We start from the raw sequence: 16,365 nt of genomic DNA, 5'->3' as shown, positions 1-16,365 counted from the left end.
TGGAAAATAGTGTTTCATAAAGAAAGTAGCTACAGTGCATTCGGAAAGTATTCAGACCCCTTGACTTTTTCCACATTTTGTTACGTTACAGCATTATTCTAAAATTGATTAAATTGTTTTTTCCCCTCATCAATTTACATACAATACCCCGTAATGACAAAGCAAAAACAGGTTTATTAAATTTTTTACAAATTTATTAAAAATAAAAAACTGAAATATCACATTTATGTAAGTATTCAGACCCTTTATTCAGTACTTTGTTGAAACACCTTTGGAAGCGATTACAGCCTCGAGTCTTCGTGGGTATGACACTACAAGCTTGGCACACCTGTATTTGGGGAGTTTCTCCCGTTCTTCTCTGCAGATCCTCTCAAGCTCTGTCAGGTTGGAGATGTTTGATCGGGTTCAAGTCAGGCTCTGGATGGGCAACTCAAGGACATTCAGAGACTTGCCCCGAAGCCAATCCTGCGTTGTCTTGGCTGTGTGCATAGGGTTGTTGTCCTGTTAGAAGGTGAACCTTCACCCCAGTCTGAGGTCCTGAGTGCTCTGGAGCAGGTTTTCATCAAGGATCTCTCTGTACTTTGCTCCGTTCCTCCTTCCCTCGATCCTGACTAGTCTCCCAGTCCCTGCCGCTGAAAAACATCCCCACAGCATGATGCTGCCACCTCCATGCTTCACCGTAGGGATGGTGCCAGGTTTCTTCCAGACGTGTCGCTTGGCATTCAGGCCAAAGAGTTCAATCTTGGTTTCATCAGACCAGAGAATCTTGTTTCTCACGGTCTGAGAGTCCTTTAGATGCCTTTTGGCAAACTCCACGTGGGCTGTCATGTGCCTTTTACTGAGGAGTGACTTCCGTCTGGCCACTACCATAAAGGCCTGATTGGTGGAGTGCTGCAGAGATGGTTGTCCTTCTGGAAGGTTCTCCCATCTCCACAGAGGAACTCTGGAGCTCTGTCAGAGTGACCATCGGGTTCTTGGTCAAGTCCCTGACCAAGGCCCTTCTCCCCCGATTGCTCAGTTTGGCTGGGCGGCCAGCTCTAGGAAGAGTCTTGGTGGTTCCAAACTTCTTCCATTTAAGAATGATGGAGGCCACTGTGTTCTTTTGGACCTTCAATGCTGCAGAAAAAAAGAATTTAATCAATTTTAGAATAAGGCTGTAATGTAACAAAATGTTGAAAAAGTAAAGGGGTCTGAATACTTTCCGAATGCACTGTATAAGTTATCCCATACAAGCTTTTGTGCTGAGTACATTACATTGTTACAGGTGTCAAGCTTATGGGCATGTGGCAGCAGTGTGTAGGATGGAGGTTCCTAGGTGTGAGAAGTGTGCAGAAGAGCATGAGACAAAAGATTGTGTAGCATTTGGGAAAGTAGTGGTATGTGTTAATTGTAAGGGTACCCATGGGGCTGAGGATCAGAAATGTCTGGTGCGAGAGAGGCAGGTTGAGGTTTCCAGGGTTAGAGTAGTGCAGAAGTTGTTGTATGTTGAGGCAGTGAAGAAAGTAGAGGAAGATGGGTCAAGGGGGCGGGGATCCTGAGAGGAGTGGTGTGAGTAGTAGATATGTACCAGTACAGAGGGATAGGCCAACAAGTGATATATGCATCAGTAAGATTTAATTTGTAGCATTTATTGCAATGGTTATCAACTAGAGTTACAGGGTGTGTTGAGTGGTGGTGTCCAGTCCTTTCAGGCTGTTGGCCTGAGGTAGGACTAGATATATTTAAATAGTGGAGTAGGGTGGTGGGTTTTTAGTGAGTGTAGGGTTAGATGGTAGGGTATTCGTTTTTTTTTTTTTTTTTCAAGCAAAGTATAAGGGAGTTATACTCCAGTTTAGTAGGTGGCGGTAATGCAACATTTATTGGATGCCAACCGCCGTTAAACCTAAACGAAGAAGAAGCAGCGAAATGAGCGGAACTTTATGTAACTCATTTCCGCTATCTGGTCCGTCAAGCAAAAACTTTCCCCAAGACAGATCAACAATGGCTGAACGAGGATACAGCTTCTCCCTCACTACTTTCAGGTAAATTAAAAGTACAATAGATTTCTGCGTAGCAATCCAAAACGTACGCAATTAACACCTTACCATGAAGCCATTATCTGCGATAGTTGTGATCTTATTATAACTATATGGCCATTAAATGCACTTGAGGCAACAATACAAGAGATGCAGTGTCACGCCGATGTTAGCGAATGCTTAGCTAACTAGCTTCCTACCGCTGTTGAAGAGTTGAAGCCACTGATGATGTATAGCTTGAAGCGGGTTAGCTAGCCTAAGCTAACTAATATATAATAATATAATATAATATGCCATTTAGCAGACGCTTTTATCCAAAGCGACTTACAGTCATGCGTGCATACATTTTTGTGTATGGGTGGTCATCGGGGATCGAACCCAGATATAAGATAGATAGTTAACATATCTAATGTAGGCTAATGTCATAATATTTGTACTGGCACTGCAGTTGCTATCTATTTTTGTTTTCCCAATAAAAAACCCGTTAGCAAACTAGCTACAATCCCCATAGCTACTGTGTAACGTTAACTGGCTAACGTTAGCTAGCTACATAAACAAAACTATTCGGGTTTTGGCTACTAGCTACACAGCTGTCGTTAGTTAGCTAACTAGATAGATGAGTAGCTAACTAGCTAGTGAGATATTTAGCTAGTTAAGTTAGCTAACGTTAAATGGTTGTAACTAAGATTGAATTAGAACATTTCCATGCTACATATCTTCCTCTTTTCCAACAGCCCCTCTGGGAAGCTGGTCCAAATTGAATATGCCCTGGCAGCTGTGGCCGCAGGGGCACCCGCTGTGGGAATCAAAGGTAAGTAGCTAACGTTAGCTAGTTAAATAAAAACAGTGATTTGGTGCAGGTAACGTTAGTTTACACCCACTGTCTATTTATTCGGGAAACACTCTTTTAAAGCCACTTTGATACCGAAGTGACTTTCTCGTAGCAGTTTAGTGAAAATGCTCTCCGAACCTGCGACGAAAAAAATACTAAGTGTCCACTATTTTTTCAGTGTTTTGACTGATTTCATTTATCAGTGTCCACCCAATTAAACGCCTCAACAAAGGAGTTGTACATGTCACTACTCAACATTCACTTTACTGATCACATTCTCAAGTAGCCTAATGAGAGCTGATTGCAAGCATTGGAATTTCATGTATTTTTGTTCCACTTCTTCCAGCCTCAAATGGCGTTGTCTTGGCAACAGAGAAGAAACAGAAGTCCATCCTGTATGATGAGACCAGTGTTCACAAAGTCGAGCCCATAACCAAACACATCGGCATGGTGTACAGTGGCATGGGACCTGACTACAGGTAATGAGACCTCCTGCTTACTGGAATTTAACTTAAACACATAGCATGTACTGTTCTTATGACACTCCCTAGGTACTCTAGTATACTGGCCACTTAATAGGCACATTATGTTGTTTTTCATTGAATAGGCCTATTTGTAAGGTTTATGATCTCTTAGTGTGCATGGTCAAATAAGGTAAATCAACAAAGTAAACTAAAGCTACAGTCCTTGACTGTAATGAGTACTTAGAGAGATGCTTTTTGTTGTGTTGACAGGGTGCTGCTCCGGAGAGCCAGGAAGTTGGCCCAGCAGTACTTCCTGGTGTACCAGGAGCCCATCCCCACAGCTCAGCTTGTTCAGAGGGTGGCCTCTGTCATGCAGGAATACACACAATCAGGGTATGGAGTAGGCTAAAAGTCAACTGTTTGTTTTCAGACTGTTAAGTAAGAATCATAGAAAAACTCTATTAAACCCCAATTATGCTAAGTGTACCATATTATGTATTGGATGTTAAAATACACAATTTTTATATTATCTTGTAGTTTACCAATAAAATGGGCTGATGGTGACGTAGACATACTTGGTATTCATATTCCTAAAGATATAAATGAATTTACCACAACCAATTTCAATAGAAAGTTTACAAAAATAGACAAGATTCTACAACCATTTATGGAAAAATCACAGTTTACTTACGGCGCTGCCTACTCCAGACGAAAATATATGGGAATGTTTGCTCAATCCAAAGTTACAACCAACTGATTGCAGCATTACTGCAAAAATGGAGGAGGCAAGTGGAAGCGGGAGAAGGTAGGGAATATATCAAAGACAAATATTAGCTGAAAAAGATTGGCATAAGTAGAAAAATATACCAGTTTCAGTTGAGGACAAAAATGGTGACGGCTGCGCCATACAGGTTGCTAAATAGCTGGGAAGAGATTTTCGATGTACCGATTCCACCGCACATGGTGTATGAACTGATACAAAAAACAACACTTGATTCAACGCTTCACGTTTTTCAATTTAAATTATTATACAAAATTCTTGCCACCAACAGAATGTTATATACACAAAACATTAAGGACACCTGCTCTTTCCATTACATAGACTGAACCGGTGAATCGAGGTGAAAGCTATGATCCCTTTTGTCTCTTGTTAAATCCTCTTCAATAAGAGTAGATGAAGAGGAGGAGATGGGTTAAAGAAGGATTTTTAAGACTTGAGACATGGATTGTGTATGTGTGCCATTCAAAGGGTGAATGGGCAAGACAAAAAATGGTAGTAGGTGCCAGGCGCACCGGTTTGTGTCAAGAACTGCAAAGCTGCTGGGTTTTTCACGTTCAACAGTTTCCCGTGTGTGTATCAACAATGGTCCACCACCCAAAGGACATCCAGCCAACTTGACACAACTGTGGGAAGCATTGGAGTCAACATGGGCCAGTATCCTTGTGGAACGCTTTCGACACCTTGTAGAGTCCATGTCCTGACGAATTGAGGCTGTTCTGAGGACAAAAGGGGTGGGGGGTGGAACTCAATATGTGTATCAGGGTTTCCGTTAGGAAAATGTGGTGCTGGACATTTGACTGGCAACATTTGAGAAATCTGCCGAACCCATATGCATTGGGTGCGTAAGCTAATTAGGGCGTCCACCCACAGTGCTCAGAATGACAGTAATCACATTTAGATTATGGTAATTCATATTAATTAACAGAACATGCATGTCTAACAATGTGCGGTCCTTCTGACCGAATTCTGATGTTCCCTTTGAAGATGTAACTGTCCACGTTTACTTTTCCTCAGCCAAGAAGACGAATAATGAACAGCAAAATCACTAGCCTATGTCAATCTTCTATCCCCTATAGTAGAAAAGTTTACCTATTCTATTGGTCAGCTTGTCGAGAAAGAAATTCCAAACACTGGGACAGTTGTGGGAAGATGTATCCCAAAATCATACAACCAGTAGGCTTAGGCAAAACATTTTTTAAAGCAATGAGTGATGCAAAAGATCAGAACATTTAGCTTAAAATGTTGATAAACTATAATTTGTGCGAATGTTCGCTCCATAATGCAATTAGCGGGGAAAAACTATTGTCGAAAGGGCACCGCACATGCAAGCAGTTTCATGTGACAGAGATTAAAATATCCATTAGATATTTAGAGAGATCTAATATGCTACTTTGAAGCAAGGTAAGACACGCATCATTTATTAAAACGTTCTGGTTTCAAACAATTGAGTATATGTTTCAAAATGCGTAGCCTGCTGCCTCCAGCTCATTGCAAAGTGGTGTGTGATGCGCTGATGAGGCCTACCTTCCGTTGCTGTTTGAGATGCTGCAGCAGCAGCTCTCGCCCTGTCTGACAGATTTTCTGCTCAAAGACTCTGTATGCTGTACGGTTGTGATAAATAAGATGCATAATTAATATACTGTAGCCTACACACGGCAATTTAATTAGACTAAATTATGCAAATTAACCTATAGACCAATAAGCATGACCAGTCAAATTTATTTCCATCAATGAATAGGCTAAAAAGCATTATTTCGCAATGGGATTTTATATTCTACTCCCGGACAATTGACCTGCACAAAATGTATTTATCGGGCTTTTAGAATTTATCGGACAAACGCCGGCTATTACCAGCTAACGTAAACCCTGGTGCGTATATGTGTGTGTGTGTGTGTATATATACTGAACAAAAATATAAACGCAACATAAAACAATTTAAAAGATTTTACTGAGTTACAGTTCATATAAGGAAATCAGTCGAAATAAATTCATTAGACCCTAATCTATGGATTTCACATGACTGGGAATACAGATATGCATCTGTTGGTCACAGATATCTTTAAAAAAAGGTAGGCGTGTGGATCAGAAAACCAGTCAGTATCTGGTGTGACCACCATTTGCCTCATGCAGTGCGACATCTCTTTCACATAGAGTTGATCAGGCTGTTGATTGTGGCCTGTGGAATGTTGTCACACTCCTCTTCAATGGCTGTGCGAAGTTGCTGGATATTGGCGGGAACTGGAACACGCTGTCATACATGTCGACCCAGAGCATCCCAAACATGCTCAATGGGTGACATGTCTGGTGAGTATGCAGGCCATGGAAGAACTGGGACATTATCAGTTTCATGCTGAAACAGGTGATGGTGGCGGTTGAATGGCACGACAATGGGCCTCAGGATCTCGTCACGGTGTCTCTGTGCATAAAAATTGTCATCGATAAAATGCAATTGTGTTCGCTGTCTACAGCTTATGCATGCCCATACCACAACCCCACACGACGCCATACGTGGTCTGTGGTTGTGAGGCCGGTTGGATGTGCTGACAAATTCTCTAAATCGATGGAGGCGGCTTATAGTAGAGAAATGAATATTACATTCTCTGTCAACAGCTCTGGTGGACATTCCTGCAGTCAGCATGCCAATTGCACGCTCCCTCAAAACTTGAGACATCTGTGGCATTGTGTTGTGACAAAACTGCACATTTGAAAACCGCTCGCCCCCACGACCCAATACTCACGATCTATCTTCTGCCCGGTACAGTTGAAACCGGGATTAATCCATGAAGAGTACACTTCTCCAGCGTGCCAGTGGCCATCCAAGGTGCGCATTTGCCTACTGAAGTCATTTACGACGCCAAACTGCAATCAGGTCAAGACCCTGGTGAGGACGACGAGCACGCAGATGAGCTTCCTTCCCTGAGACTGTTTCTGCCGAAATTCTTCGGTTGTACAAACCCCCAGTTTCATCAGCTGTCCGGGTGGCTGGTCTCAGACGATCACGCAGGTGAAGAAGCCGGATGTGGATGTCCTGGGCTTGCGAGGTTACACGTGGTCTGCGGTTGTGAGGCCGGTTGGACGTACTGCCAAATTCTCAAACTGTTGGAGGCGGCTTATGGTAGAGAAATTAACATTTAAATTATCTGGCAGCAGCTCTGGTGGACATTTCAGCAGTCAGCATGCCAATTGCACGCTCCCTCAAAACATGACACATCTGTAGCATTTTGTTGTGACAAAACTGCACATTTTAGAGTGGCCTTTTGTCTCCAGCACAAGGTAAACCTGTGTAATGATCATGCTGTTTAATCACCTTCTTGATATGCCACACCTGTCAGGTGGATGGATCATCTTGGCAAATGAGAAATGCTCACTAACAGGGATGTAAACACATTTGTGCATAACATTTTTGAGAAATAAAGCTTTTTGTGCACATGGAAAGTTTCTGGGGTCTTTCATTTCAGCTGATGAAAATTTTTTATATTGCCCATTCACCCTCTGAATGGCACATACACAATCCAGGTCTCAATGGTCTTGGCTTAAAAATCCTTCTTTAACCAGTCTCCTCCCCTTTATCTATATTGATTGAAGTGGATTTAACAAGTGACATCGATAAGGGATCATTGCTTTCACTGGTCAGCCTATGCCATGGAAGGAGCAGGTGTTAATGTTTTGTATACTCAGTGTGTGTGTGTATATACAGTGCATTCAAAAAGTATTCAGACCCTTTCACTTTTTCCACATTTTGTTACATTACAGCCTTATTCTAAAATTGATAAAATTGTTTTCCCTCATCAATCTACACACACTACCCCATAATGACAAAGCAAAAACAGGTTGACATTTTTGCAAATTGATAAGAAATATAAAACTAAAATCACATTTACATAAGTAAGTGTTGAAGCACCTTTGGCAGCGATTACAGCCTCAAGTCTTCTTGGGTATGACGCTACAAGCTTGGCACACCTGTATTTGGGGAGTTTCTCCCATTCTTCTCTAAAGATCCTCACAGCAATTTTCAGGTCTCTCCAGAGATGTTCGGCCGGGTTCAAGTCCGGGCTCTGGCTGGGCCACTCAAGGACATTCAGAGACTTGTCCCGAAGCCACTCCTGCGTTGTCTTGGCTGTGTGCTTAGGGTCATTGTCCAGTTGGAAAGTGAACTTTCGCCTCAGTCTGAGGTCCTGAGCGCTCTGGAGCAGGATATCATCAAGGATCTCTCTGTACTTTGCTCCGTTAATCTTTCCTTCGATCCTGACTAGTCTCCCAGTCCCTGCCGCTGAAAAACATCCCCACAGCATTATGCTGCCACCACCATGCTTCACCGTAGGGATGGTGCCATGTTTCCTCCAGACGTGACACTTGGCATTCAGGCAAAAGAGTTCAATCTTGGTTTCATCAGATCAGAGAATCTTGTTTCTCATGGTCTAAGAGTCTTTCGGTGTCTTTTGTCAAACTCCAAGTGGGCTGTCATGTGCCTTTTACTGAGGAGTGGCTTCCGTCTGGCCACTCTACCATAAAAGCCTGATTGGTGGAGCGCTGCAGAGATGGTTGTCCTTCTGGAAAGTTCTCCCATCTCCACAGAAGAGCTCTGTCAGAGTGACCATCGGGATCGAGGGGAAAAATGAACGGAGAAAAGTACAGCGAGATACATTCTATGACTGTCTGGGGAAAAAATTTAGTTATTCTAATGTGATATAATTCAATTAATGTAAATTGATTTGACCAATGAAGGCTTTTGTGAGGGAGTCAATTTGTTTCACGTAGGCTTAAATGTTGTTTTTTGTCTTCCGCTGCAGGGGTGTCCGTCCTTTCGGAGTATCCTTGCTAATCGCTGGTTGGGATGAGGACAGACCATACCTTTTCCAGTCCGATCCATCTGTAAGGGCTAGTTACCACCTTTTGAGATATGAACATGTTTGTCTTATGTATTTTTTGTGAGATCATGATGACTATCATGGTTTGATTTCTCCACACAGGGAGCATATTTCGCCTGGAAAGCAACTGCTATGGGCAAGAACTACGTCAATGGTAAAACATTCCTTGAGAAAAGGTATTTCAATCTATTTCTCCCCCCCGTCCAATTGGCACCATATTCACAACATACGCATGTCATGTGGAAGTTGAGGTTAAACTGCAGCTGTTAGTAACCCTTTATAAATGTGGGGTAAATTAATGTCTCACTCAGATACAATGAGGACCTGGAACTGGAAGATGCCATTCACACAGCAATCTTGACTTTGAAGGTGAGTTACTCTCTTGAAAGCCTCTCCTGCTGGGCTTCTATGTGCTCCTGATGTCAGACACACGCCTGTTAAGAGACCAGCAGCCTCTTGTGGTCTTTTTACATTTGGGTCATGAGCAGAATCCTGAATGCTATATTTTATTCACAGGAAAGCTTTGAGGGTCAGATGACCGAAGACAATATTGAAGTGGGGATCTGCAATGAAGCCGGCTTCAGGCGACTGTCACCTGCAGAAGTGAAAGACTACTTGGCGGCCATCGCTTAAAACAAATGTGACTCGTGTTAGTGTGATTTGATTGTTTATCTTTGGTTATTGCAAAAATAAGTTGACTACTGTATTTTCCAACATAACAGCATTTGTTTCCCGTTTGTATTCCAGTCCCTCCCTTCTGACAAGTTCAGTAACTTTCAATAAATTCCAGAAAGTAAAGAAGCTCCCATGTCTTTTTATTTTACATCTATAACTTGAGCTTCTCACAAAATAAAAGTGAACATTTCACACAATAGACAAAATACACTATATGGCTCGTCGAAAATCGAATTCCCAAATCATGGGCATTAATATGAAGTTGGTCCCCTCCTTTGCGGCTATAACAGCCTCCACTCTTCTGGGAAGGATTTCCACTAGATGTTGGAACATTGCTGCAGGGACTTGCTTCCATTCAGCCACAAGCATTAGTGAGGTTGGGCACTGATGTTGGGCGATTAGGCCTGGCTCGCAGTCGGCGTTACAATTAATCTCAAAGGTGTTCGATGGGGTTGAGGTCAGAGCACTGCATTGTTTAGGCTCATCCGCTCTAGCGACTCCTTGTGGTGGGCCGGGCGCCTGCAGGCTGACCTCGGTCTTCAGTTGAACAGTGTTTACTCCGACACATTGGTGCGGCTGGCTTCCGGGTTAAGCAGGCGGGTGTTAAGAAGCGCGATTTGGCGGGTCGTGTTTCGGAGGAAGCATGACTCGACCTTCACCTCCCGAGCCCGTTGGGGAGTTGCAGCGATGAGACAAGATCGAAATTGTGGAGGAAAAAGGGGGTTAAATACAACAACAAAAAAAAGCACCTCTAAGACGTGGTAGAGCTGTTCTATATGCACTATTTCTATGCTTCCCGTTAAGTTTCGTTTGTCTCTTTTACTTTCGGTTTTGTACACCAGCTTCAAACAGCTGAAAATACACTTTATTTCGTTATGGAAAAAATTTTAAACAGCGGTTTAGATGGTACAATGACTCTCCACACTATACTTGCTTGTTTTGTCACAAACTGAAATTAGGCAAACTATTTAAAAAAATGTAACATTTACATTTTAGTAGACACTCTTATCCAGAGCGACTTACAGGAACAATTAGGGTTAAGTGCCTTGCTCAAGGGCACATCGACAGATTTTTCACCTAGTCGGCTCGGGGATTAGAACCAGAGACCTTTCGGTTACTGGCACAACGCTCTTAACCACTAAGCTAACTGCCGTAACCAGGAAATGGCAGCGAGATTTCTGCACCTTTAACTATACAATGTGTAATAATTTTGTTTTTGTGGCATCTATCTATGTCTTTGAAATATTCCTGGCTATTCCTATGGTTTATAAATATTCTGCCACCAGGAAATGTACAGTTGAAGTCGGAAGTATACATACACCTTAGCCAAATACATTTAAACTCAGTTTTTCACAATTCCTGACATTTAATCCTAGTAAAAAATCCCTGTTTTAGGTCAGTTAGGATCACCACTTTATTTTAAGAATGTGAAATGTCCGAATAATAGTACAGCGATTTATTTATTTCAACTTTTATTTATTTCATCACATTCCCAGTGGGTCAGAAGTTTACATACACTCAATTAGTATTTGGTAGCGTTGCCTTTATATTGTTTAATTTGGGTCAAATGTTTCGGGTAGCCTTCCACAAGCGTCCCACAATACGTTGTGTGAATTTTGGCCCATTCCTCCTTACAGAGCTGGTGTAACTGAGTCAGGTTTGTAGGCCTCCTTGCTCGCACACACTTTTTCAGTTCTGCCCACAGATTTTCTATAGGATTGAAGTCAGGGCTTTGTGATGGCCACTCCAATACCTTGACTTTGTTGTCCTTAAGCCATTTTGCCACAACTTTGGAAGTATGCTTGGGGTCATTGTCCATTTGGAAGACCCATATGCGACCAAGCTTTAACTTCTTGACTGATGTCTTGAGATGTTGCTTCAATATAGCCACATAATTTTCCTTCCTCATGATGCCATCTATTTTGTGAAGTGAACCAGTCCCACCTGCAGCAAAGCACCCCCACAGCATGATGCTGCCACCCCCGTGCTTCACGGTTGGGATGGTGTTCTTCGGCTTGCAAGCAACCCCCTTTTTCCTCTAAACATAACGATGGTCATTATGGCCAAACAGTTCTATTTTTGTTTCATCAGACCAGAGGACATTTCTCCAAAAAGTACCTTTCTTTGTCCCCATGTGCAGTTGCAAATCGTAGTCTGGCTTTTTTATGGCGGTTTTTGAGAAGTGGCTTCTTCCTTGCTGAGCGGCCTTTCAGGTTATGTCGATATAGGACTTGTTTTACTGTGGATATTGATACTTTTGTACCTGTTTCCTCCATCTTCACAAGGTCCTTTACTGTTGTTCTGGGATTGATTAGCACTTTTCGCAACAAAGTACGTTCATCTCTAAGAGACAGAACACATCTCCTTCCTGAGCAGTATGATGGCTGTGTGGTCCCATGGTGTTTATACTTGCGTACTATTGTTTGTACAGATGAACGCGGTACCTTCAGGCATTTGGAAGTTGCTCCCAAGGATGAACCAGACGTGTGGAGGTCTACACATTTTTTTCTGAGGTCTTGGCTGATTTCTTTTGACTTTCCCATGATATCAAGCAAAGAGGCACTGAGGTTGAAGGTAGGCCTTGAAATACATCCACAGGTACACCTCCAATTGACTAAAATGATGTCAATTAGCCTATCAGAACCTTCTAAAGCCATGACATTTTCTGGAATTTCCCAAGCTGTTTAAAGGCACCGTCAACTTAGTGTATGTAAACTTCTGACCCAATGGAATTGTGATACAGTGAATTATAAGTGAAATAATCTGTCTGTAAACAATTGTTGGAAAAATTACTTGTGTCATGCACAAAGTAGATGTCCTAACCAACTTGCCAAAACTATAGTTTGTTAACAAGAAATGTGTGGAGTGGTTGAAAAACAAGTTTTAATGACTCCAACCTAAGTGTATGTAAACTTCCGACTTCAACTGTAGCTACCGTGATAAGGAGCGTAACATTGAGTGCTGGTTCCTGGCTAATGACCCTGTAGCTGGTCTATGGGCACTGTTGGAGATACCACAGACATAAATGGCCAGATTTCAAACCAGCAATCATTTTTCTGCAAAATGTTTCACTAATTCAGAGAGACTGTATACGTGTCCACATCCCACTATAATCCATACTGATTAAGTTATCCAGGTTCATTTTAGAGTCTGGAAGGATAGAAACCCATTCTTCTGTAAGATAGACAATCCTGATATTATCACACAGACACCCTACAGAAAATTATTTATATTCAAATATTGAGTGTTGCAAGAAGAAATAAGTATGTAATAGTACTGAGATGTACCTGTTTCAATACAATGATACAGAGTTGGAGGCATGAGCCACGTCCCATTGGCATCTTTCATATGTGACCGGTCGGAGGCAAAATTCTTTAAGTAGGTATCTGCAGAAATAACTTGCAACTTCTGGAAAGTGTTACACAAGCATTCAACAGTGTTTATCATTGAGGAGAACCGATCACCTGAATATGAATACTGGTTGGCTTACCACCAGAAAGCTGGTTTAAGACCCTGATCGGTCTGGAAGGCTTCTGTAGTGTAAACATGGAAGGAACAGGAGAAAGGTAGGACAGTATCTAGGTCATAAATAAAGCTTTGTCCCTGCTAATTCTGATGTAGTAGAATAACGTGATAACTCTACAAACAGAGAATAATGAATGTTATATAGCGACCATTGTAATAGTTGACAGTTTACAGCAGTGGAGTAAATGGAATGGTATCAAAAACTTGGGTTTGATACCATTCCATTCACTCCATTCCAGCCATTATTATGAGCCGTTCTCCCCTCAGCAGCCTCCACTGGTTTACACACATTGCCATTGGCCTTTTGATAAATCTAAAATGTCCGTATTTCACATAATGCTAAAGGAAAGGGTGTGGCTTCATCTGTTTTTCTAATTCTGGATTGTTCTATCCTCTGTGTGATAATGAATTCCAAGGGACTTGATGACAGTGCCTACCCAAACAACAGGTTCATCTCCACGACTGGACTTATGTTTCCACATAGGGATCTGAGAGGAATGGAAATTCATAACAGAGTGAAGGGTTAACAAAGATTTCACAATCCCAATCACTAGGCAATTTGATGACCTAGCAACTCACCATTCTTCTTTCATTTGATATAAAGACTGCATACACCTCGTTCAATGGTATTTGCGTTTGAGTCTTGATGTGTTCACATAGTTTCCAAACATTTCCTCACTGAAAAAGCAAGATGAAATTATTGCACCCATTGTACGTATTTTGCTTTATTTTGATAATGCATGCATTGCTGACATTTACCAGTAGCAGCTTGTGTAAACGCATTCATCCCTGGATGGAATGATGTTGATATACTTTGATGAAACGTGTTCTTTATGCATATATTCCCTGCAATTATAACAGATTGACGCTACAAAACAATTGCATTTAAAAACATCAGACAACGAGCAGTCGATTTTGCAGCAGTCTACACATTTTGGTGTTACATTAATAAGTGTCCGACAGAGGACGAGAGTCATCTGGAAATTGTGGCCGACTTTGACGTCGCCACATCTTTCAATGCTACGCAGGATTTGGTCAGTAGGGGAAGACATCACGTTACAAAATGTGAACTTGTTCCCTCTCCATTTACAGAATTTGTTTTAGTTTGCATCTTAGCGTTCATAGCCATGGTTATCAACTGCACCGCAGAAATGGAACGTAAATCACAGAAAATAGATGTTATGGTGTCAGCTGCAGAGAAGTACTTGGGTGTACGAGATTTTACTGCAGAAGAGTTACATGTGTTGAACTATAGTCTCTTGTACTCTCAGGCTGCCGGCCAAGATAGGGCTGAATAGTGGTGAGCAAAGTGCAAAAGCGCGTGCACAATTTTTTTTATGGTAAAAATGAATTACCTTTTATTAATGTGACATGAACACAACCAGTCATGATATTTTCATCAAACAAATCACTTAAAAAAGTAGGCTACCTGTGCATGTTTGTTCACTCCAAAATAATTCCAGCATCCAAACTGCATGTATACTGGTGCCATTTGATGAACGGAAATAGACATCTGTTACAAAACACCAAAAAGTGTGCCTAATGGCATTCAGCGATTGCCATTGATTAGGCCTACATTAATTGATGCATCCTGCTGACAAATTGACCTTTTTTGTAGCCTGAAAAGTCGGAACACATGCTGAAATGGGGCTGACAATGTCCCGGGAAAACGGGATGGTCACCCTAACACACATGGTCAATTTACTAGATTAGGTAGTGGTAAAAAAATAGGTGGGTAAACTCTGATTGCCGGTTGCGGTAAAAAATAAAATAAAGCTCCCAATACTTTCAATGTATTCTTCTAAAAAATGTGGGTAAACGGCGTTTACTTGCGTTTACCCTCCGCTAGGCCTAGGCCTACACCACCGCTGGTAGCCAACCCTCTCAGCCAAGGCAATTTTACACACATGGACACACGCAGAACAGGTAGCCTACATTCAATATAATACATGAGTTGAATCAAATCATGTTTTACACCCTAGTTCTTGAGTTGTCCATAATTCATGAGTTAATGCATGGAGTCTAGGGCCCGTGTAGCTCAGTTGGTAGAGCATGGCGCTTGCAACACCAGGGTTGTGGGTTCGATTCCCATGGGGGGCCAGTATGAAAATGTATGCACTCACTAACTGTAAGTCGCTCTGGATAAGAGCGTCTGCTAAATTACTAAAATGTAAATGTAAAATGAGTCTTCACAGATCGTTTGCCATAATACACCAACTTTCTTTCTTTTAATTAATGAAATTTATAACAGTGTTATTTGTCATTGAACTTAAAACTGTACAAATCATAGATCTTGGAGATCTCAGAAAATGTACTGTAAGTGTAACTACAGTGAGGGAAAAAAGTATTTGATCCCCTGCTGATTTTGTACGTTTGCCCACTGACAAAGAAATGATCAGTCTATAATTTTAATTGTAGGTTTGTTTGAACAGTGAGAGACAGAATAACAACAAAAAAATCCAGAAAAACGCATGTCAAAAATGTTATAAATTGATTTGCATTTGAATGAGGGAAATAAGTATTTGACCCCCTCTCAATCAGAAAGATTTCTGGCTCCCAGGTGTCTTTTATACAGGTAACGAGCTGAGATTAGGAGCACACTCTTAAAGGGAGTGCTCCTAATCTCAGCTTGTTACCTGTATAAAAGACACCTGTCCACAGAAGCAATCAATCAATCAGATTCCAAACTCTCCACCATGGCCAAGACCAAAGAGCTCTCCAAGGATGTCAGGGACAAGATTGTAGACCTACACAAGGCTGGAATGGGCTACAAGACCATCGCCAAGCAGCTTGGTGAGAAGGTGACAACAGTTGGTGCGATTATTTGCAAATGGAAGAAACACAAAAGAACTGTCAATCTCCCTCGGCCTGGGGCTCCATGCAAGATCTCACCTCGTGGAGTTGCAATGATCATGAGAACGGTGAGGAATCAGCCCAGAACTACACGGGTGGATCTTGTCAATGATCTCAAGGGAGCTGGGACCATAGTCACCAAGAAAACAATTGGTAACACACTACGCCGTGAAGGACTGAAATCCTGCAGCGCCCGCAAGGTCCCCCTGCTCAAGAAAGCACATATACTGGGCCGTCTGAAGTTTGCCAATGAACATCTGAATGATTCAGAGGAGAACTGGGTGAATGTGTTGTGGTCAGATGAGACCAAAATGGAGCTCTTTGGCATCAACTCAACTCGCCGTGTTTGGAG

General features: G+C 41.9%; 1 protein-coding gene and 1 long non-coding RNA gene across 2 annotated transcripts; one reads left to right on the top strand and one right to left on the bottom strand.

Annotated features, from left to right (window-relative positions):
• Positions 1-1,913: 1,913 nt before the first annotated feature.
• On the top strand, positions 1,914-9,758 carry LOC121571847 (proteasome subunit alpha type-2). Its single transcript, XM_041883587.1, has 8 exons — positions 1,914-2,021; positions 2,750-2,826; positions 3,194-3,326; positions 3,582-3,704; positions 8,883-8,964; positions 9,063-9,136; positions 9,272-9,329; positions 9,477-9,758. The coding sequence occupies exons 1-8, from the start codon at positions 1,981-1,983 to the stop codon at positions 9,591-9,593; spliced, it is 705 nt and encodes a 234-aa protein (XP_041739521.1). The 5' UTR covers positions 1,914-1,980; the 3' UTR covers positions 9,594-9,758.
• A 2,753-nt stretch (positions 9,759-12,511) lies between these two features.
• On the bottom strand, positions 12,512-14,078 carry LOC121572870. The gene is made up of 3 exons (XR_006001928.1): positions 13,920-14,078; positions 13,740-13,838; positions 12,512-13,648 (listed from the first exon to the last, which is right to left on the bottom strand). It is a non-coding gene; the product is annotated as an uncharacterized LOC121572870 (long non-coding RNA).
• Positions 14,079-16,365: the final 2,287 nt, after the last annotated feature.

Source organism: Coregonus clupeaformis, chromosome 8 (genome assembly GCF_020615455.1).
Source record: "Coregonus clupeaformis isolate EN_2021a chromosome 8, ASM2061545v1, whole genome shotgun sequence".
Classification (NCBI taxonomy): Eukaryota; Metazoa; Chordata; class Actinopteri; order Salmoniformes; family Salmonidae; genus Coregonus; species Coregonus clupeaformis.
Note: the sequence above shows the minus strand (reverse complement) of the source record. Positions and strands in the feature narration are given on the sequence as shown.

Bases quoted from the DNA above. Each gene is read 5' to 3' on its own strand.
- LOC121571847 (XM_041883587.1), top strand. From the start codon at position 1,981: ATGGCTGAACGAGGATACAGCTTCTCCCTCACTACTTTCAG. The intron at 2,022-2,749 runs GTAAATTAAAAG...CTTTTCCAACAG, and splicing joins TTCTCCCTCACTACTTTCAG to CCCCTCTGGGAAGCTGGTCC. The intron at 8,965-9,062 runs GTAAGGGCTAGT...TTCTCCACACAG, and splicing joins TTTTCCAGTCCGATCCATCT to GGAGCATATTTCGCCTGGAA.